This window comes from Chelonoidis abingdonii, chromosome 26 (genome assembly GCF_003597395.2).
Source record: "Chelonoidis abingdonii isolate Lonesome George chromosome 26, CheloAbing_2.0, whole genome shotgun sequence".
NCBI classification, from domain to species: Eukaryota; Metazoa; Chordata; order Testudines; family Testudinidae; genus Chelonoidis; species Chelonoidis abingdonii.
The window spans coordinates 6,901,801-6,923,345 of NC_133794.1; the positions used below are offsets into that span (position 1 = coordinate 6,901,801).

At 49.9% G+C, this 21,545-nt stretch overlaps 3 protein-coding genes across 5 annotated transcripts in view; 2 read left to right on the forward strand and 1 right to left on the reverse strand.

Moving 5' to 3' along the window:
• ATP13A1 (ATPase 13A1) overlaps positions 1-14,261 on the forward strand; it is a 26,313-nt gene extending 12,052 nt beyond the window's left edge. Inside the window, exons 9-26 of one of the 3 annotated variants that reach the window (XM_032782043.2) lie at positions 121-176; positions 727-853; positions 1,111-1,248; positions 1,881-2,001; positions 3,422-3,579; positions 4,326-4,501; positions 4,985-5,095; positions 5,755-5,880; positions 6,377-6,485; positions 7,138-7,334; positions 7,831-7,927; positions 9,068-9,261; positions 9,888-10,002; positions 10,441-10,637; positions 11,132-11,274; positions 12,079-12,190; positions 12,625-12,768; positions 13,828-14,261. In XM_032782043.2, the coding sequence (XP_032637934.1) occupies positions 121-176; positions 727-853; positions 1,111-1,248; positions 1,881-2,001; positions 3,422-3,579; positions 4,326-4,501; positions 4,985-5,095; positions 5,755-5,880; positions 6,377-6,485; positions 7,138-7,334; positions 7,831-7,927; positions 9,068-9,261; positions 9,888-10,002; positions 10,441-10,637; positions 11,132-11,274; positions 12,079-12,190; positions 12,625-12,768; positions 13,828-13,938 (2,432 nt within the window). In that variant the 3' untranslated portion in view covers positions 13,939-14,261. Of the gene's footprint in view, positions 1-120; positions 177-726; positions 854-1,110; positions 1,249-1,880; positions 2,002-3,421; positions 3,580-4,325; positions 4,502-4,984; positions 5,096-5,754; positions 5,881-6,376; positions 6,486-7,137; positions 7,335-7,830; positions 7,928-9,067; positions 9,296-9,887; positions 10,003-10,440; positions 10,638-11,131; positions 11,275-12,078; positions 12,191-12,624; positions 12,769-13,827 lie in introns of those variants that run through there. The other 2 variants (XM_032782044.2, XM_032782045.2) reach the window with 2 other exon arrangements.
• MVB12A (multivesicular body subunit 12A) lies at positions 14,018-19,549 on the reverse strand. Its single transcript, XM_032782025.2, has 8 exons — positions 19,444-19,549; positions 19,015-19,111; positions 18,332-18,458; positions 18,102-18,233; positions 16,565-16,671; positions 15,786-15,850; positions 15,499-15,555; positions 14,018-15,335 (listed from the first exon to the last, which is right to left on the reverse strand). Exons 3-8 carry the CDS (start codon positions 18,376-18,378, stop codon positions 15,273-15,275), a joined length of 471 nt encoding a protein of 156 aa, XP_032637916.2. The 5' UTR covers positions 18,379-18,458; positions 19,015-19,111; positions 19,444-19,549; the 3' UTR covers positions 14,018-15,272.
• A 296-nt stretch (positions 19,550-19,845) lies between these two features.
• Positions 19,846-21,506, forward strand: LOC116825773 (endoplasmic reticulum transmembrane helix translocase-like). The gene is made up of 3 exons (XM_032782029.2): positions 19,846-20,054; positions 20,538-20,648; positions 21,308-21,506. The coding sequence occupies exons 1-3, from the start codon at positions 19,962-19,964 to the stop codon at positions 21,485-21,487; spliced, it is 384 nt and encodes a 127-aa protein (XP_032637920.1). The 5' UTR covers positions 19,846-19,961; the 3' UTR covers positions 21,488-21,506.
• The last annotated feature ends 39 nt before the right edge of the window (positions 21,507-21,545 follow it).

The window sequence follows — 21,545 nt, forward strand, 5'->3', positions numbered from 1 at the left end:
GCCACAGTGTTCTCCTGGAGGGTGAGAGGAACATGGAGCCCTAATTTTGTGCTAGCTATAATGTGTGTATAAAAAAGATCTCTACTGAGCTTAATGCTGCTGTTACTGCTCCTGTTCCAGCTGTTGATAACGGGTGTGTGGCATACGTTCTGAGGACTGGATTCAACACATCTCAGGTAAGAAATGCATGAGAGAACGCCCATTTAAGGGAGGTAGTTCTGATAATTGCTAGAGAGAAATTCAAATCAGGGTGACACAATTACTCACCTGTTTGGAACAGTTAGGTTGGTTCTTGGAATTCCTTTATTGTGGGTGGGCAGATGGAATGGTCTAGAGGGTAGAACTCAGGGCTCTGAGTCAGGATTCCAGGGCTTTAATCCTGAGTGCCACCGAGTCACTAGGACTTGGAACAAATTGCTGTGTGATAGCAGTTACTGGCCATGGGTGTTGAGGTGTGTTCTGTAAACACCAGACAAGTGCAAGGCAATACACTGTTTAAAAATGTGCTGGGTGGAAAGTCAAGGCCGCTTAAATAAAGAGCAGTGAGAAACACACTTAACTGATTAGCATGCTAAAATCCTGCCTGTGGGTGGCGCTGCACTGGCAATTGCTGGCAGCGGCCCAGGGAATGGAATGCATCACGTGCAGCAGAAAATCAGAATGCAGAGAAACTGTACTGCATGCTGCAGAACTAGCTTCTTGCATTGAAGGCAGTTATCCTTTCAGGGAAAGCTGCTGCGAACAATCCTCTTTGGGGTGAAGAGAGTGACAGCCAACAACTTGGAGACTTTTATTTTCATCCTCTTCCTTCTGGTCTTTGCCATTGCTGCTGCAGCGTATGTGTGGATTGAAGGTGAGTGCTCCTTGCACCTCGTCCTGGGAGCTAGCTTTTTGCCAGGAGTGTAGGAATAGCTATTGGTGTATTGGCGGGGAAGGGAGGGGACGGTAACTGAAGAAGTTGGGCTGTTTCCATGTGTGGACTTGAGCCATGGCTTATTACATTTTTCTCCCATATTCCTCAGTAGTTTGTGCCCCCGACACGTCCATTTGTTGTTGTGTGGCACCTTGTCTGGAGCTGAGAGGCAGCATTTCTCTGGTTTTATTTTGTAGGCACCAAGGACCCCAGCAGGAATCGATACAAACTCTTCCTGGAATGCACTTTAATACTGACGTCAGTAGTTCCACCTGAACTTCCCATTGAACTTTCTTTGGCTGTCAACACCTCCCTTATTGCCCTTGCCAAACTCTGTAAGTACTAAGCCCAAAAGCAGGAATAGAAACACCGTGCACTCTGGTGTCCAGTATCCCCAGGACTGCAGCACGTGGCCACGTGAAGCGTGTGAAATTGCTGGCTTTTATACACCACGGCAGCCACCTCTCTCCAAATAGCAATAACTGGGTTGGCTCCCATGCCCGCCTGTTCGCCGTGTGTGCTGTGTGAGTGTCTGCAGGATTCCTGTGTCATTCAAAGCAGGGAAGTGACTCTCAGGGTCGGGTGGAGGTGGGTCACACTGTTTTGAAACTTGGAAATAGCTCCTAAGTAGAGTGCATGGGGGAAACTGGCTTCCACTCAAAAATCCAGGTTCGGTTGCTTTTTCAACAAGTGTTCCGACCCTTAGCGATGGCCACCTACCTAAGAACCTACCTGGGTAAACGGTCTCCAAACCTATCACTGCTCTTCCACACCCTTTTGTAGTTAAATCTGACTGTAACTTCACAAGCTACCGAGCAGAAGGTTTGAGGTTGTTAGATAAATTGTGGCCGAGCACCAGGGTTTTTGGCTTGTATGTTGTGGAAAAGATTCTAGGTGGCTGCAGACCCCAACGTGCCCCTGCTGTGTCTCTGTGATTCATTGCAGGGTTCCATCTCCTCTCTTTCAGATGTGTACTGTACAGAACCTTTCCGAATCCCTTTTGCTGGGAAAGTTCAGGTTTGCTGCTTTGACAAAACTGGCACCCTCACCAGTGACCACCTGGTGGTAAGAGGTGTGGCTGGGCTCAGGTAAGCCATGGGATGGGTTCCCATGGGTAATGTTAACCATATTGTACAGTCATCTCAGGGTGTGATGGGGGGTTCACTGCCTTTTTAGCATCTGGTAGTGGGCCCTGTCAGAGCCAGGATGCACAACTGGGTGGGCCAGTGATCCCAAGTACCAAATCCTGTGTAGCCAAGTAATCAAATGTGAGTAAATTTGAACAATGGAGGCCTAGGCTCCAGCTGCAGTGAGAGCTTTCCTCAGCTGGAAGCGAAGTGCCAGTCCAGTGGGGAAGAGAAGATGAATTAGGGGAAGTGAAGGGGATGAGCCAGAAGCGGGTTTTAGGCTAGGGGAAGGAGGATCCTGCAGGTTCTCTGGCTATGGCACTTGTGCAGCAATTTGCCACATCAGAGCCCTTGAATTTGGTTCTTCTGGGATTTCATAAATATGTTCTTAATTGCTAAAACCCTCTGTGCCTTTCTGCAACAACCAGCAGTGCCCGCCCTGCAGCCCTGCCTCAGTGGCAGAGTCCTTCATAGAGAACCCCCTCTGGTTTATTTCATTTTAAATCTTACCCCTCGGATTATGGGAATGTTGTGACTTGTGCACTGAGGAGTCAGAAGTCCAAGCTGTGAAACATGTGGAAAATATATATGTAAAATCACCATAACCAAAATATTTCAGGGGTCGGAGCAGTTACTTATAGAATGAACAAGACCCTGGTGAGTGAGGCTGAGTGATACCCACGCACTCTAGTCAAAGGGTCACCATGAATGTTGAGCCGGTGCAGCTGTTGTAAACCACAGACACTTATGATTTCGTGCCTACTTGTTCTCAGGCTTCTGAGAAATGGTTTAAAGCCTCTCTTGTCCTGGGAGTCTGTTAATCGGCTACAGTGAGGGTGGGACATTGTCCAGGTGACATACACACATGCCAGGCTGGTTATCCCTCACTCTTCCCCCATCTGTTCTGCCTGTTGCCTCGCACGCAGGGGGCTGTGTGGAGAGAGCAGTTCAGAATGACTTCTTGCATTAGAAAAACCCCTTTGGAGGCTGCACATGAATGTAATCTAAGTACGATACACATCTGTGTGAGCGGACCCAGCTAGACAGGCCGGTGTGTTGCACGTCTGTCTGAGCGGACCCAGCTAGACAGGGTCATGTGTTACACGTGCATTTAGTTGCCTTGAGCAGCACTTCTTGAGTGCTCCAATTAAGGCCTCTTTGAGGAATCTGCTCAATTGGGATTGCTCAGGGGCAGTGGCTGTAGTTGCAGCATCAAGAAGCTGAGTCATTGGGCCAGCTTTCCCACAGCTTTTTTGTTGGCGTGAGAAGCTCTAACAGTTTAGGACACTGGGACAGTAATTATTTGCTTGGAGAAACTGTAGAACACGTATGGCTTTGACAGCCTGTCCAAACCTATTAACGTAGTCTCTCCCCACTGTAGGGATGGGAAGGAAGTGACGCCAGTGGCTGACATTCCTGTAGAAACCCACCGAGTGATCGCAACTTGCCATTCGTTGGTCCAGTTGGATGACGGGATGTTGGTGGGAGATCCGCTAGAGAAAGCAATGCTGATGGCTGTGGATTGGACTCTGACCAAAGGTAGAGACAATGGCCAATTCCTATGTGTGTCTAGTTGCGCAAACTGGTACCACATGTGTGTGTGTATATTTGTGATAATAAAGCTGCTCCTCCCAATTTCATTCCTGTGCGGGAAATTCACCCCTCTTCGTATGCTTTTGTGGGCTTTGTAGTCCTCTGTGTGGGGTGAGCTTTGCCCTACATAAGCGCTGGTGAGTGTTTTGGCACTGCTGTGGAAGGGCTGCAAGAGACCCTGTACAGGATCTCCGCAGGGATGATATGTGCACGCAGGCTGTTAAAGTACACTTCCACTAGCTCAGCAAGAAATAGGATAGCCGCAGAAGCACTGGCAGCAAGCAAGTATGTACCAGTGGGGATCAGGCGGGTTGCACTTGGCATGGCTAAGATGTCCTGCTGCTCCCCGTGCTATAGCAGCTACCCCTATCTAGACCTGAGCCAGCATGTGTATGCAAGCTGGGTATCACACTCCAGCTCCTAGTGTAGGTGTAGCCTAAATCTAGAAATCCACCTCGTGCTGCAGATGTGGCGTGCTCAGAAGCAGCTCTCTGTTCTGATCCACAGAAATCATCCTGGCAATTCCATCCCTCAGTCACTGGGGCCAGAACTTCCATCATCACCATGCTGCAAGGCTTGGGTGGGAGACTTGTTTGTTCTTAGTGAATGATTCACTCCTGGGAGCTGAGGGAAGTGATGCTGCTTGCAATGCTGAGAAACCTTTCAGGATTTCCCGATCTGTTTGTTTCCAGATGAGAAAGTTTTCCCCAGAAGTATTAAAACTCAGGGATTGAAAATTCACCAGCGCTTTCATTTTGCCAGTGCCCTGAAAAGAATGTCCGTCTTGGCTTCATATGAGAAGATTGGCTCGACTGATCTCTGTTACATTGCAGCTGTGAAAGGGGCCCCAGAGACCCTGCATGCAATGGTGAGCACAGCACACCCAAGGAATGGGCTTTAAGCCAGCGAGGAGTGTCCTAAAATGGGAATCAGTTCATGGGGCCTCCACCAGCTTGCCTGCGTTTGTGTGATTCCATCCTCAAATCCAGAACCTGAATTATGTCCTGAAAATGGGCCCAGACTCCCCCTTTCCCATGTAAAAACAGTCTCCGCTGCAGAGGCTCTACATTAATCCCCGTTAAATCAAGGGTGGCTCAGTGTGTGATGTTCCTGGCCATGCTGTGCTTGTTCTCAGGCCTGCAAATACGAATGGCAACAGAAGGGTGAATATCCAGTAAAGTCACTCTCCTGCCCTCGGTGGGGATATTTGCTGCTGCTTTGAGCTCCCCATTTGCCTCACCCCTGCTCAGGCATGGAGGTGCCTCTGCTTCACAGTGTATTTGATATGAAGCATTGTAACCTGCGTATAGTGTTTAACATGCTGGTTTTCCCCCACCCCACTTTTCTGCAGTTCTCTCAGTGCCCGAGCAGCTACCGCATCATGCACACAGAAATCTCACGTGAGGGGGCAAGGGTTCTCGCGCTTGGCTACAAAGAGCTGGGGCACCTCACTCATCAGCAGGTACGCTCGGCTCCATGTAGTGGTGCTGGAAATACGGGTGCTGCCGCGCTCCCTGGCTTGAAGTGTTAGTAATAACCCAAATACGTGGTTTCCATCAGCAGCACCCCTATTATAAAAATTGTTCCTGCTCCCATGGCTCTGTGCCTGGCCCCCTAAAGTAAGAGCACCCACCCAAAGGAAGGTGCCCACGAGAAGGGGTAGCACAGACACCTCATGGGGAGACGATTGTCATAAGTCACAGATGAACCTGTAACTGCTTTGGGTTTTTATACCTGAATCCTGTTGATTTTATTTTATTTATTTGCTTGTTAGATCCAAGCGACTGTGGCTCAGGTCTCCTGGTTTCTGTTTTCAGTTCTAGCACTGGCTTCTTGTGTAACCTCAGGCAACTTGCTCTGCCTGCCTGTGCCTCAGTTTCCCCACTTGTAAAACAGAGATCACATGCCTGTGGGAGGAGAGTTGGAAGGCTCAGAAAGTGGGGAGGTGACACTATTACCAAGGGGGACGCTGTCTCTAGACAGCAGAGGGAGAATCTGGAATCATTCCATGCACCTCCAGCTGCCCCTGGCGTTTCCAGTTGGGACGGTCTCCAGTGGATGGGAGTCTCATTGCTTGTGAGATGGCGTGTAACACTCCAGGGTGGTTCTTTTCCGTGGAAGGTGCGAGAGTTTAAGCGTGAGGCTCTGGAATGTGATCTGAGATTTGTCGGCTTCATCGTGGTCTCCTGTCCTCTCAAAGCTGATTCCAAGCCTGTCATCCGGGAGATCCAGAATGCATCGCATCATGTGAGTGTCTGCAGGAGGGGACGAGCTCCTGCAAACTGCTTCTCTTGTGACTGAGCTCCTGGGGCTGTGCAGACACCTGAGCTACTGGGCTGGTACAAGCCTCTTCCAGGATTGCGGGGCGGGGGGGGGGGGGGGACAGCCCCTGCCCTGAGCTGTGGGTCATTCGTGGAGTCCAAAGCCAGAAGGGACCTCTGTGATCATCTAGTCTGACCCTCTGCAGGGCACAGGCCAGAGACCTGCCCTAATGGAATTCCCGGAGCAGCCGTCTTAGCAAAACACCCAGTCTTGATTTAAATATGATGGGTCGGGGCTCTGCCTTGCCCCTGGTGGTTGGATTTCTGGACAAGGTGCTGTACAAAGCTTCTGTGATCATTAGTGTCTCGGATGGGACCTGGTCAGCATCCAGGAACGTCTCTCTGTTCTCTGTAACTAGGGCCATGTGTATTGTGCATGACCTTGGTAACCTCGTGTGACCCCACCTGTTTCCCTCTCTCAGGTAGTGATGATCACAGGGGACAATCCGCTCACTGCCTGCCATGTGGCCCAAGAACTCCATTTCATCCAGAAGGATCACACCCTCATCCTGCAGCCCCCCCACAGTAAAGGTGATGGATCCCAGGCCGGACAACGGGCCTGCTCTGATGGCTGCCTGCACAGATCACTGGGGTGTAACACTGACTTCTGGTGGCAGAAAGCGTAATGACTTTGCTGCTGAGAGTCCCAGCTAATCCATTGCCCCTCTGCAGGGCCTTCCTCTGCACATCTCAGAGCAGGTCACAAACAGAGCTGGCAGGAGCAGTGTGCGTATGGGCTACCAGGGGGTCTGAGCCACCTAAGTAACAGCAGCTGGCAGGCTGGGGCGCAGTGATGGTGAGGGACTTGGTTTGGTTTCTAGCTCTGCCGCAGACTCCTGCATAACCTTGGACAAGTCAGCTTCTTGCACCTCCTCCCGTCTGTAGCGTTGCCCTGCCTCCCTGGGGACTGTGAGGATAAAGTCACCTAAGGACACTGAGGCACTCAGGTTCGGTCTGACAGAGGGGCCATACAAGTCCCATTGATAGCATGGGGGAAAGCAGGCAGCCCCCCAGTGCAGACTGACCCTGCTCTCTGGCAATGTGCCAGCTTTCATTAGGGTAGCTAGTCCATAGTAATGAGGTGCTGCAGACACCTGGCTCTGCACCCCCCCCCCCCCCCCCCCCCGAGTCCCGTGTGGCAGTGTCCGTGCTGACTCCCAACCTTGCCTGCACTCTGTTTCAGACTCCTGCTGGCAGTGGCAGTCCATTGACGGTACCACCACACTCCCCATCTTTCCACATTCCCTGCAAGAGCTGACACGTCACAACTTGTGTGTTACGGGGGAAGGGCTCTGTTACCTGCAGACTGCGAGCAGACAGCAGTTGTTGAAGTTCATACCCCATGTTCAGGTGTTTGCCAGAGTGGCACCAAAACAAAAGGTGAGATGCTCCAGTCCTTTGTAAAATCTCAGTGCTGTAGGACTGGGGTCTCCCCTGTCTCGGTGCGTCCTACCTACTAACAGTAACAGCACAAACCTTACCTGCGTTCCCAAATCCAAAATGACTCCAGCACACTGGCGGAGTCCAAGAGTCTGTGGGGTTCAGCACCTGCCACTCGCATTCATTTTAACTGGCGCTAAGCCCTTGGTCCTCTGCTGAATTACTTAGTTCAGCAGTTGCAGGGGGGTGAACATTGAGAGCTCTAGATGGCAAGTCAGGTGCATGATTTCCTGTCTTGTTCACTGTAAAGGAGCCCTCTGATCTGAGTCCTTAGCACCAGTAGTAAAAATCCAGTGAGGCATAAGACTGGGGATGCTCAAAAAGGGTATTTAACAAGGTGCTTTTCAGCGTGTGCCCCAGCCCATTTCGGTACCTGGCACAGAGTCCCAGTAGCTTGGGCAGGCGTTTGTTCCTGACGGGGCACTTCTCGCTACAGGAGTTTGTCATCACAACATTAAAGGGGCTTGGCTTTGTCACGCTGATGTGTGGGGATGGAACTAACGACGTTGGAGCCCTGAAGCATGCAGATGTGGGTAAGTCTAAGCAGACAATGAGGAGGAAGGTGTGTGTGGCTTCATGGGTTTGGCTTGTATCTGTGGGTGCTGAATTCAGCATTTGGACCCAGCCGCAGGCATCTCTAGGGACTTACTTATTACTGGGGATTTTCTCAGCTGGAATTGGTCAGTAATTAATCTGGCAAACTCCTTTTGGAGCTGTATTCTCTCTCCCCAGGGGGTGAAATGAGCAGTAGGCTGGTGAAATACACACACAGCTTCTGCTTCTGCATAGCATGAGACTAACCTACTGGGGAAAAACTGGCTACAAAGCAGTTACCCTGGGAGTGCTTTATGGAGCGACTTCTTCCCCCCTCCTCTGCTGCTGCTTCAGCCCCTGACGGTAACATACCTGATGGGCACCCCAGTCTGGGACCTCCCTGGGAAACCAGACTGTGTATCAATCCTGCATTCTGAATTGGAGACATCCTTAAATCCGGATTAATCTAAACTTTCCAGATTCTTGTTTCAGTTGGTTCAGAAAATGCCTTCTGTGAAATCATTTGGTGAGAATGCTCCAATTGCTGCCCCCTCGCCCCCCACCTTTTTTTATTCTGTTCTGTCTCCCTTAGCAAAATAAGGCTGAGCTGAGTAATGTGGTGTATTTCTACCTAGGAGAGTGGCCAGCTACGGTCCCTTGGATATAGGCTGTGGCTTCAGTGCCTTCAGTACTGACTCCTAGATAATACTGAAAACCTTCCTTCAGAGGTGACAAGAGCTTTACTGAGGCTGGGGGTATTACTGCATTCCCATTTACAGGTGTGGAAATGTCTGCAGTGTTACGGTAGCCCTGGTGGTCCCAGGATATGAGACATAAGGCAGGGGAAGGGATATCTTTTATTGGACCAACTTCTTTTGGTGAGAGAGAGACGAGCTCTCACGCTGACACAAAGTTCTTCAGGTCAGCTCACCCACCTTGTCTAAGGTCGCCCAGAAGTCCCAGTCCCCTGTAGTAACAAGTGCTGTCTTCCCCTTCATATGTTTGCTCTGCACCGCTCTAAGGTGGACTGCGAAGGGCGACTGCCACTGGGAGCTAAGGGTTCCCGCTTGGCGAAGTCATTTTGCCAGTTGGGGTTTTTTCTCCTTTCTTTTCCTGCAGCTGACATTTTGGTCTTATAGGGGTGGCGCTGCTGGCAAATGCTCCCGAGAGACTCCCTGAGCGGAAAAAGAGACCTCGCGATGGACCCACTGATGGGAGACCCGCCTTGCCTGCCATGGGGAGCACTGCCATGAAGCCCACCTCCCGCGCCGCCAAGCACAGGGTCATGTCCCAAAGAGAAGAGCAACTGGCCATCCAACGGGTTGGTAACCAGGTCTGCCTGGATCCCAGCCCCTCCCTACTGCCAGGTTCAGTGGCTCACTCTGTCCACAATCCTGGCGTACACACACCTCACCCCCACCCAGCGCACTGAGGCTTTTATTTTTAATTCTTGAATCGGAAGTGGCAGGACACCCCAGGAATGTAATTCTGATTGCAGCGAGGCTCTGCACGCGCTCCATTTGGTACATCTGGAAGGCTTCTCAGGCCAGAAAGGAAGTCAAAGCTAGAGGGAGTTGTCCTGTTCCTGAGCCCCCACCAGTGCAGGCTCATTCTAGTCAAACTTGCAGCAGCTGCCCATGACAATATTGTCCTTTCATGGATCCATAAACCAGCCTTCACGTTTCCAGTTCTGCCCAGGGGAGTCCACACACCCAGCCTTTCTCCTCCCTGCCCCGAAAATGACACTGGTGGGTGTCGGCTGACAGGCCTCCTGGAGGTGGTTCAGTCACAAGATGTCTGCAGCCGGCTCATGGGTGTATGCGGAGGGGCTGCCTAAGGGCCTTGCAGTGTGGAGAGCTGCTCAGAGCAAGGATCAGGGCTGGGTCGAGATGATGCAGGTCTCCCTGTTATCCCAGTCTGTGATAATGAAATGTCTCCTCCTCTCTCACTGCAAACCAGGAGCGGATCAGCCAGGCCCTGAAGGATTTGGAAGAGGACCACGTGCCTGTTGTGAAACTGGGCGATGCCAGCATCGCTGCTCCCTTCACATCGAAGCTCTCCTCCATTCAGTGCAGTAAGTAGCAATGGGAGCAGGTCTGTGCTGTAGCATTGCTCCTCAGCTGGTGACACATCCTATTAAGATGAAGAGAGCAGCATGGGTGCATCTCCAGGATGAATCAGACCAGGCCCTCGGCAAAGGCAGGGGGGCTTTGGGGGAGGTGGGGAAAAGGATGATTCAAACGCTGACTCTTACTGGGAGGAAATGCCTAAAATAGTGAGGCCAAGAGGGGGCTTCCCATATTCCTAGCTTTCATTTCCTCCTGTGGATTTCCCAGCTTGGAGATGGAAACTGAGTGACCATGACCCACGGGGGTCAAGGGAAAGGTGAGCTGCTTCCCCTCATAGCAGTTCCCCTGTGCTGGGACCCAGTGAGTGGAGGGGGTTGTGCCGATGGAGCCACAGAACTTGCTTGCATCCTGAGGACAGACCTCTGTTTCCTCTTGCTCTTCAGTCTGCCACGTGATCAAGCAAGGTCGCTGCACGTTAGTGACCACGCTCCAAATGTTTAAGATCCTGGCCTTGAATGCCTTGATCCTTGCGTACAGCCAGAGCGTCCTTTACCTGGAAGGAGTGAAGTTCAGCGACTTCCAGGCAACGCTTCAGGGTTTGTTATTGGCTGGGTGCTTCCTCTTCATCTCCAGGTCAAAGGTATGTTGCATGGTGGCCTGCTGGACCTGGGAGTGCTTCCGAAGGAGGGAATGGGAAGGGTTGTGGCTCTCTTGTGAGGAATGTGGTAGGGAAAGCAGCTCTTCTGTTCTTACAGTGAGTGCTGTCCAGCCAGTTCCCTGCCTGCCCCGAATGTGCAGTGAGTCACTTTGTTCTTCCCCAGATTCTGGCTAGGGGAGGCCTTTTGAGGCCAACACATAGCACTTTAGGGAATGTCTAAGAATGAGCTCAGACAGACGGTGCATTTCTGTTCAGTGTGCCAGAGCACATGGTCAGACGCAGGCATTAATCACCTGGGATACACTGTTGCCTGCAGTATGCAGCTGAAGGTCTCGCTGTGAAGAGTTGGGCATTTCATGGGCACAGTTGACACAGGTGGGATTTTGCTGGCAGCTTGGCCACTGGCGCCAGCTTCATCGTCTTCGTACAATATTTCCATCTGTTAAATCCTGGTGTCTTTCCCTTTTGGTTTCCAGCCTCTGAAGACACTTTCCAGGGAGCGTCCGTTACCCAATATCTTTAATCTCTACACTGTTCTGACGGTGCTGCTGCAGTTCCTCGTCCATTTCCTTAGCCTGGTGTATCTGTACCATGGTGCACAGGCTCGCAGCTCTGCCAAGTGAGTGCTGTTTGCTTTTGACGTACAGAATGTTAGCGCCTATCTTCAGGCTGTGGCTGAGCACCAAGGGAAGGAAGGCGTAGGGAAAATCTGCTGTCTTCATGGTGTTTTTCCTTCTTATTTTCCCTTAGAAGCCCCTGCTTGCTTAATCTGAAATTTGGTAGGAAGGAGGGAAATATGCAAAAAGGTGAATTTGATTTGCAAATCAAATGAAGGTCACCAGACAACTTAGCAGAGTTGAGTTCAGAACTCTTTATAGTAAGGCCAGGGATCAGCCTGAGAGATGCTGTACTCAGAAGTAATGGGCTTGATGCAGAAATTACTAAATGTGAGGCTAGGGCCCTACGTTATGCAGGTCAAATTAAATCAGGAGTCTCCAAACTGTTGGGCATGGAGGAACGTTTGGGGGGGCGCAGTTGGGCCTGGGCCAGCCCCCATGGGAGCGGGAAAGGACCGCCACCCAGCCCCCCTCTACCCCCTGCTCTGTTCCGGCCCTGCCTGGGCCCCGGCGGTGGCTTCGGCCCCCCACCATGGCTCCCAGCTGCAGCCCTGGCCTTGGCCTTTGGCTTCTGGCCCACGGTTCCAATCCCAGTTGCGTCTTCAGCACCTGACCCCCCAGCCGCAGCCAGGTAAGAGGAGAAGTGACAGAAAACATTTGGGACCACTGGACTAGAGTATCACAGTGATTCCCTTCAAGTCTTTAAAAATTTCAGCTGATGAATTGGCCCTAGTCCCAGTTATTCTGAAATCCCAGAACTGGGCTCCATTGATCAGAAGGAGTTTTGTCTGGGGTTTTTTTTTAAGGAAAGAAGAGTTTGTGGATTTGTACAAGGAGTTTGAGCCCAGCCTGGTGAATAGCACGGTTTACATCATGTCAATGGCAATGCAGATGGCCACCTTCACCATTAATTACAAGGTAAGATGGGAACGAACAAAATTGTAATGTTACAGCAAAGCAAATGCACTTGTAGGAACTGAGCTGTTTGCAAATCTGAGCTTTTTTTTAAACCCATGTGGGCTTAGCGCTGTGGCTGTGGGTGTGAGATATAAAGATTTGTTCTAAATTATTAATTGCAGTGTCACAGACATAAATCCTTCAGTAGAGACATCCACTGAGAGTTTGGAAAAAGTGTGCTTATGTACAAAGAGCTGTTCTGAATGCATCAAGGCGAGACCCAAATTGTACATCTGGTATCCCAGGCAGGGAACTGATGTTTGAAAACAGGACAGGAATTCAGAGCAAGCTTGTGAATTTGGCATTGAAAACTGCCTCCCACTGAACCTTGTGAAGATGAGCTGCAGCAGCTCTTCTGTTCTGATAGTGTCTCAATGCTGCATTTGCCATTTCAGGGCCACCCTTTTATGGAGAGTCTGCGGGAGAACAAACCTCTACTGTGGAGTATTATCCTTTCAGGACTGGCCATTGTGGGCCTTTTGACAGGCTCCTCACCAGAGTTCAGTGAAAAGTTTGGACTGGTGGAAATCCCCATGGAGGTGAGCAGGGACAGGAGGGAGTGTTCCACGCTGGCAGACTCTTCCGGAGTAACTACTATAGAAACCAATGCTATGAAACTACTACAGCCAGGACTTTCAAAGGGGCCTGAAGAAGTTAGGTGCCCACTGATTTCAATGGGAGTCAGACACCTAACTCAGCTTAGGCACTTGTGAAATTCCCAACTTCATGCTTCACTTACAACTCCTCAAAGCTCCTTGGAAAGTAGCCCCTTGTACTGAAGACTAGACCCTCAGGCATACTCTTGGACAGGAATCAGTTTGGGTTCTGAATTCCCCTGTGTTCAAACCAAACTCAGCTGGCATCTGAGGGGTTAGACTGGATGACCCTTGCAGTCCCTTCTAACCCTATGGTTCTATGATTCTAAGGGGTGTTTCTTTTTAAAGATAAAACTTGATTTACAATACACTCCTTACATATGGACTTCCAGAAACTTTTCCATAATGTAGCTTATGTGGTCAGTGTTTGAGAATGATAAGCAATTGTTTTCAAACAGCTACAGCTACTTGTTCTAAATACTCTTAACCTAAGAACACCTGGGTTACTCTTCCCAACTTGCCTCTGTGGCTGAGTCTCACATTGAGGTTCTGAAGATCTGCATCCTCCCTGAGGCACAGCAGCAGCCTCTCAGAACTTTCTGTACAGATTTACTTAGCTTTAGACAGGTTTAAATTCCTGAGTAGTTCGCCACTGCAATTACTGAGCTTTTCATGTCCCCCTGCTCTTCTCTCCTAGCCCCACAGAGCAACCCTCCACTGAGCTGTTCCTTTTCTGGGTCTGGTCACATGAGGCAAGAGTTCACTTTGCATCCCTGCTTCCTTTGTGGCAGTGCTGAGCTGAGAGGGACTGGACTGTCCAGTTCGGTATAAGTGCTTGCTTGCCACCATTCACCATCTTGGTTCATTTATTTTGCTGAAGCCCCACTTGAGCCTTAATAATCTCCCATTAAAAGTGTTAGTTCTATTGAAACTTCCAGCAGTTAAAACCTGTTGTAATGTTTTTAAGCTATTTTTGGCTAATCTGAGCTGCTTCCCTTTCAGTTTAAGATTGTGATTGCTCAGGTCTTGCTAGCTGACTTCTTCATTGCCTTGGTGGTGGACCGAATTCTTCAGTTTCTGCTGGGGAGTGCAAAACTTAAAGTGCCTTCCTGAAACAGATTCCAAGCCTCCAACATCCCAGCAGTGCTGAGTTATACGAGTGTGAAGGACAACACTGTGGGGACACACTTCCAGATTGCAGGAAAATCTTTATTCTTTTGACAGTGACTTAACTCTGGTCTGGAGCAGGTCTGGGAAAGCCACCTGATGTGCTCACTTGGAGACCACTTGGTGTAACAATCAAGGCTGCATGGGGCAATACACTTTGAAATACCATTTCCAGGACCTGTGACATAGTGGGAGTTTGTATTGCCCTGTGCTTGAGGAAGCGTTTACAGAATTTGGTAATTAAATTGAAATCAATGTATTTTAAAACACATTTGGCATTTTTTTTGGTGGCTAGTAGTGTAAGCGCTTGACCTTTTGAGTAACTATCAGCTGTTCCCCCTACATGAGTTCTGAGGTTCAGACACTTTAGAGTCCCTTAATTATGAAAGAAACAGGAGGAATAGTAGCTAGGTTCACTTAGTCATAAATATGCAAGGAGGGCTTGAACAAAGGCTGGTTTTAATTACTATGACACTATCAGCAACAGCTTCTTTAAGCCCTTAATTTGCTTAGTATTTCTGCTGTATAAAAAGTTGTCCTTGAAAATAAAAACAAAGTTACCTTACCAAGGGCAACATCCAGAATAAAAGAGTTAAGAAATGTTCACTACCCAATGTTCATTAATCTGACTGAACAAAATATTAGTGTCTTGCTGTCTGCTACACAAAAGTAAAACCTATGGTAAACCCCCTAAGGCTTGTGCAAGATGATTGATTGGTTAAGAGACCATGTTCACCATATAACATCAGTATGCCCCCACCCCAAAATAAATCTTAGCTTCCATGGAGAGCTCAATGCAGGTGACAGTGGAATACTAGACACCGCAGTGACTTTTGGACCCAGGGTCAGCTGACTGGCTGCAGGTTTAAAAATTGCAGTGTTGATGTTTGGGATTGGACTGGAGCCCTGGCTCTGCAACTTCATGACTTGGGGGTGGAAGGTCTCAGAGCCCAAGGTCCAGTGCACCAACCCAAGCCAGCTGTGGTCATGCCTGGGTCTTTTACTGCAGTGTAGACATAACCCTTGACTTTGCTTGTGAATATAATCTATCAAAAGTTGATAGCACCAAGTGGATTACAGGTTTAAATATTACAAAATTAGAAGGCAGAAGCAGAGTTCATTCAGTCCTTTAGAGAATTGAGTCCATCATATCTGGTTGTGCCGTTTATGCACCTGTGGCAACAGACAGCCTCAATGGAATGATCTAGCAGATAGTTACAGTCTGCCTACTACAAGGGACATGTGCCCTGTGCTTTAGTAGCACTCTCTGCTGCTCGATGCTAACAGATGCTGGGTGGGAGCCTGGCAGCCGCAGTCCTTTCAACTACAAAGGCATAGTCATACTGAAACAAAAAACAAGGGTTATAGATAGAAAATGCTACTTCACTCTCATAGCTGTTAGTACAGACAGAACTCATCTTCAGCCACTCTAAAGCCTCCCTCCTTTTGTGCTCCAACTTGGTATTACCAGTGAGAACAGAGGGCAGGCTGCAGTGAATTACTTACCTCCTTCTCAATGTCAGCAAGAGACTTAATGTTCAAGTCCGTGAAGATGGAAAAGGCCTACAAAACAGAGGTAGGTAATCTAGTCATCTTGTCCTAGCAGCTTCCTCTCCCACTAGTTGTTTATCCTGTAGAACTGTTTACAACACCCAGGAAACAAGACTTTTGCCACATGAACATATACAGAATCATCAACGCATGGGACTACATGACCTTCTTACTCACCCCTGAAATAGCAGTTTCATTAAAGGAATTAGTATAACGGCCCTGTAACTTATAGTGATACTCACGTTAGTCCCACTAGCGATGCTGCTTTCAAATTTGGGGTGTAGTGCGAAAGGTACCCCGTCCATGGCTGAAAAAAGAGAACTGCTCGTCAGAGCTGCAGTGAACAATACTATGAAGCATAGTGTGGCAGTGCACTGGCAGGCAAAACCTAGTGCCTGGGGCAGTCCCTCAACTGGTGAATGCTAACCTGTGAATTGCCAGAGGGCTTGACAGCCCAGCTGCACTACCTTATCCTGTTCTTGTTATGCCACTCCACTTACGAGAAAGAACATGTGATAGGCCACGTCTAGACTACGCGCCGCATCGGCGCGTTAAAATCGATTGCTCAGGGATCGAAATATCGCATCTGGTCTGGACGTGATATCTCGATCCCAGAACTCCAGCTAGACGACCGGACTTCCGGATTCGACACAGCGAGCCGCACGGAGAAGACAGGTGAGTAAATCGATTTTAGATATTCGATTTCAGCTATGCTATTCTCGTAGCTGAAATTGCGTATCTAAAATCGATTTAATCTCGTAGTGTAGACCTGCCCATAGAATACCCAGCTCTCTGGGAAGGAATATGCGATAGAAAACCCAAACTCTCTGCATAACCCTGTCAAGTGGAATTCCAACCCACAATCTTTCTGATTACATAGTAGCTTTGACTGGATTGTTTTTTTGCTTTTTAACTAGATGGAAGAAAAAGAGCAATATGACATTAAGCAACTAATGTAATGTGGAGTGTCTCTCCTAAGCTAGCTGTCAGATATTGTACTTAGAAGGAGGGATTCATTTACCTGAAATGCCATAGAGGTTAGATGTATCATAAATGGAATCATCTCGTTTGAGGGATACATGTTTTGAGCCAATTCTAGTCAAAGACTTTTCTGATGAAAATTCTGTCCTGCAAGGGATTAGACAATTTATAAATTGAGGTCCTGGAGTTTTACATTTGCAAAACAGCAGCAAAACGAGACTTTTTTCTGAAATGAAAAACCTCCCCCTGCAGCAGCAGCTCCTGCCCATGGGGCTCATTAGGCTGAGCTCCCCATTTCAGACATTGCCAGCCAGGACACTGGCACACAGGGTGGCAGAACAGCTCAGGACTGGCCTAGTCCCCACCATCACAACAGAGGAGCAGACAGGTCAATGCTGAGTGCCACAGTGATCCCTGTACTCAAGGGGCCAGTCACAACCCCAGGAGCCAGACAGCTGAGCCCAACCAGGAAGGGGCTGTGCAGCTTCAAAACTTGTCCTGCTCACCAAAAAAGTGTCCACACACCCCTCTTCCCCCCACCTCTTGTCTCTCTAATACCCTGGGAGCAACAATACTGCAAAATACTCTTAAGATTTATGAGTACCTTACACCAGAGTTGTGCCCTTAAAGCTATGCAAACCTGAGGCACACAGTATCCTCCTTCCATACAGTCCCAGTCCCACCAGGAATGATGCCTTTCCTGTGTGTGAAAAGGGGATTGGGGCAGTGCTCTTCACTATTTTTGAAATGGGAGCTACTTTGGCAAAAAACCTTCAATGTGAGAGCCACATCAACCTGACACAGACAGTTGATCACTCCAAGCTCTTTGTTGGTTGATATGGTAATACTGCTTGTGGTGCGGGCTCTGGGACAGGGTTCAGAGCTGGGGCAGGGGCTTGGGGGTGCAGGAGCGGTTATGGGGTACTGGCTCTTGGAGCTGGGGCTTGGGGTGCAGAAGGCATCATGGAGTGCTGGCTCTCGGAGGAGGCCCAGGGCTGTGGCTGCGGGGTCCATGGCCTGGGACAGGGGCTTGGGGTGCAGGAGGAGGTTTGGGGGGCTGGCTCCAGGAGGCTGCAGGTTGGGTGGTAGAAGACCTATTCAAAACCTACCCATTAAAGGGGATAGCACTTGGGTGGTCCCAGCCCCATGCTGCTCCCGGAAGGGGCCAACGCACCCCTGCAGCCCCTGGGGGTGGGGGCATGTGGTCCCTCTCTGCAGGCATCACTCCAGCAACTCCTGTTGGCCATAGTTCCTGTCCAATGGGAGCTGTGGGGGCAGTGCTTGCAGCGCGGAGCAGCATGGGGCCAGGGAAGGCAGGGAGCCTGCCTTTGCTGCAGCCCCACTGCCACCAGACACTGATCGACAGGGACCCACACTTTGGGAGCCGCCACTGTCTCACAGGTCATGCAGTGCAGAACACTGGGCTAAGGTATTTTCCACAACCCTTGGTGGTAGCACAAGGAGAGAGCCATGTGACAAAACATCAGAAGCCAAATGGTCACACAGTAACAAACTGGGATTTACTCCTAATTCAAGCCCAGCACCAACACCACCAAAGGTGATGACTGATTACTTACTTTTTGTTATCCTGGTCTGTTGGCTCCAGGGAAAGCCCCTTCATTGCTGGACTGATGTTCCTCAGTTTTGGAAGGGGTTTGGGTTTCAGAAGGTGCCCCTTTTTACACCAAACCGCAAAGCTGCTAATTTCCCTGGGAGAGTAGGCGGAGGAGAAAAACAGATTATACTGAGAACTAAAGCCCCAGAAAGCTGGGCTTGCAGCCAGAGTGGAAGGATGGCAGCATCTTACCCTATCTTCATATAGCATGGAACCACTTTACTCTTGCCACTCAGCATAATGTCAAAAACAACTAGTTCTGCCACACCTAATGGGACAAGCTTCACACAAATTCGTTTCTTCTTGGAAATGGATGTTTCTAATGGGGAAGCAGAGATCATAACATCACAAGAAATTCCTCCAGTTGTTAACAATAAACCTCATGGTCTGTAACATCAGTCTCTGCTGTTTGCCTTAACTGAACAGTGAACGCTGGCTCAGAAAAAGCCAAGGTTAACACTCCGGTTGGCAAGACGTTCTGAAGAGCTGGCCTAGGCTAAAATCCTAATCACCCAGCTTTAGATAACAAAGGCCCAGCATCACTGAAACAGAAAACCTTGTGCAACACTGTTCCCTAAATGGGGCCTATACATGTTCAGCTCTGTCTGTACAAAGACAGGTGCTGTGACATGTCTGCGACTTAATCTCCCTATTACACAGGAATACAACTCCCAAACATAGAACATGGCTAGAGGAACAGGCACCAGAGCCAGGAATGTCTGCGTTCTACTGCCAATGGCACATTGTGCGCTGTTGCCTCATTTTTAATACCGTAGAAAAATTTAGCTGAGCTAAATGGGGTGGTTTCAGGTGGGGCATTGGGGAGTGGAAGGGGAGAGCACACATGCATTTGTCATGGGGGCACCAGGACTCACTCGGTTCTAAGAACTCCTTAATGTAAACATATCCTGTAGGCAGAGGTGTTTTTTCGCTCAGGATCTGTACATCGGCTACCACATCGCCTGGGGAGGTCTGAAAGTAAGACACTCAGGTCAGTCTGTCCCATTGGGTGGCCAGTGGGAGGTCGTGCGTGTGCAGGTTACAGTACGGGGGGAGAGGGGGTGTGGCTAGGTTAGGGTTAGTGCTATGCACTGAAACAGGCGCTCATGGTTAGGGTGAAGGTCTGGCCCACATACATTGGCGCGTAGCATTGGGTCAAGGCCCTCTAGATTAGGGCCATGACCGCATGGGTGTGTAATCACAGAGTAGGGGAAGGGCCATGCCCTGGTGGGGGGCAGGGCTGGGAGCAGGTTGCCGGCAGGATGGGGGAAGATGCAGATGCAGCAGCGCCGGGTGCCTCCTACTTCACTGGCTGCAGTGGAGGTGATGCACAAGACGTAGCCTGATTTCTGCCCAAATCCTTTCCCGAAGTTGGCTGTTGCTCCTTCCAGGGTCGAGGTGATCTGGGGGGGGAGTACAGACAGGCTGTGACCTTGAGGCTGGGCCTAGGCAAAGGGAGCATGGAGGGGTGGGAGGCAGGCCATGACCACTGCTACCTCCTGTGTAGTGGGCTGGAAGTGGGGCAGAAGCAGCAGGGGGGTTGCAAAGGCCGGGGGGGGATCCTGGCAATTCCATCCCTCAGTCACTGGGGCCAGAACTTCCATCATCACCATGCTGCAAGGCTTGGGTGGGAGACTTGTTTGTTCTTAGTGAATGATTCACTCCTGGGAGCTGAGGGAAGTGATGCTGCTTGCAATGCTGAGAAACCTTTCAGGATTTCCCGATCTGTTTGTTTCCAGATGAGAAAGTTTTCCCCAGAAGTATTAAAACTCAGGGATTGAAAATTCACCAGCGCTTTCATTTTGCCAGTGCCCTGAAAAGAATGTCCGTCTTGGCTTCATATGAGAAGATTGGCTCGACTGATCTCTGTTACATTGCAGCTGTGAAAGGGGCCCCAGAGACCCTGCATGCAATGGTGAGCACAGCACACCCAAGGAATGGGCTTTAAGCCAGCGAGGAGTGTCCTAAAATGGGAATCAGTTCATGGGGCCTCCACCAGCTTGCCTGCGTTTGTGTGATTCCATCCTCAAATCCAGAACCTGAATTATGTCCTGAAAATGGGCCCAGACTCCCCCTTTCCCATGTAAAAACAGTCTCCGCTGCAGAGGCTCTACATTAATCCCCGTTAAATCAAGGGTGGCTCAGTGTGTGATGTTCCTGGCCATGCTGTGCTTGTTCTCAGGCCTGCAAATACGAATGGCAACAGAAGGGTGAATATCCAGTAAAGTCACTCTCCTGCCCTCGGTGGGGATATTTGCTGCTGCTTTGAGCTCCCCATTTGCCTCACCCCTGCTCAGGCATGGAGGTGCCTCTGCTTCACAGTGTATTTGATATGAAGCATTGTAACCTGCGTATAGTGTTTAACATGCTGGTTTTCCCCCACCCCACTTTTCTGCAGTTCTCTCAGTGCCCGAGCAGCTACCGCATCATGCACACAGAAATCTCACGTGAGGGGGCAAGGGTTCTCGCGCTTGGCTACAAAGAGCTGGGGCACCTCACTCATCAGCAGGTACGCTCGGCTCCATGTAGTGGTGCTGGAAATACGGGTGCTGCCGCGCTCCCTGGCTTGAAGTGTTAGTAATAACCCAAATACGTGGTTTCCATCAGCAGCACCCCTATTATAAAAATTGTTCCTGCTCCCATGGCTCTGTGCCTGGCCCCCTAAAGTAAGAGCACCCACCCAAAGGAAGGTGCCCACGAGAAGGGGTAGCACAGACACCTCATGGGGAGACGATTGTCATAAGTCACAGATGAACCTGTAACTGCTTTGGGTTTTTATACCTGAATCCTGTTGATTTTATTTTATTTATTTGCTTGTTAGATCCAAGCGACTGTGGCTCAGGTCTCCTGGTTTCTGTTTTCAGTTCTAGCACTGGCTTCTTGTGTAACCTCAGGCAACTTGCTCTGCCTGCCTGTGCCTCAGTTTCCCCACTTGTAAAACAGAGATCACATGCCTGTGGGAGGAGAGTTGGAAGGCTCAGAAAGTGGGGAGGTGACACTATTACCAAGGGGGACGCTGTCTCTAGACAGCAGAGGGAGAATCTGGAATCATTCCATGCACCTCCAGCTGCCCCTGGCGTTTCCAGTTGGGACGGTCTCCAGTGGATGGGAGTCTCATTGCTTGTGAGATGGCGTGTAACACTCCAGGGTGGTTCTTTTCCGTGGAAGGTGCGAGAGTTTAAGCGTGAGGCTCTGGAATGTGATCTGAGATTTGTCGGCTTCATCGTGGTCTCCTGTCCTCTCAAAGCTGATTCCAAGCCTGTCATCCGGGAGATCCAGAATGCATCGCATCATGTGAGTGTCTGCAGGAGGGGACGAGCTCCTGCAAACTGCTTCTCTTGTGACTGAGCTCCTGGGGCTGTGCAGACACCTGAGCTACTGGGCTGGTACAAGCCTCTTCCAGGAT

Bases quoted from the DNA above. Each gene is read 5' to 3' on its own strand.
- MVB12A (XM_032782025.2), bottom strand. From the start codon at position 18,378: ATGCTGAGTGGCAAGAGTAAAGTGGTTCCATGCTATATGAAGATAGG. The intron at 18,234-18,331 runs GTAAGATGCTGC...CTACTCTCCCAG, and splicing joins CCATGCTATATGAAGATAGG to GGAAATTAGCAGCTTTGCGG. The intron at 15,336-15,498 runs GTAAGTAATTCA...TTTTTGTTTCAG, and splicing joins TTGCTGACATTGAGAAGGAG to TATGACTATGCCTTTGTAGT.
- LOC116825773 (XM_032782029.2), top strand. From the start codon at position 19,962: ATGTCCGTCTTGGCTTCATATGAGAAGATTGGCTCGACTGATCTCTGT. The intron at 20,055-20,537 runs GTGAGCACAGCA...ACTTTTCTGCAG, and splicing joins CAGAGACCCTGCATGCAATG to TTCTCTCAGTGCCCGAGCAG. The intron at 20,649-21,307 runs GTACGCTCGGCT...TTTCCGTGGAAG, and splicing joins GGCACCTCACTCATCAGCAG to GTGCGAGAGTTTAAGCGTGA.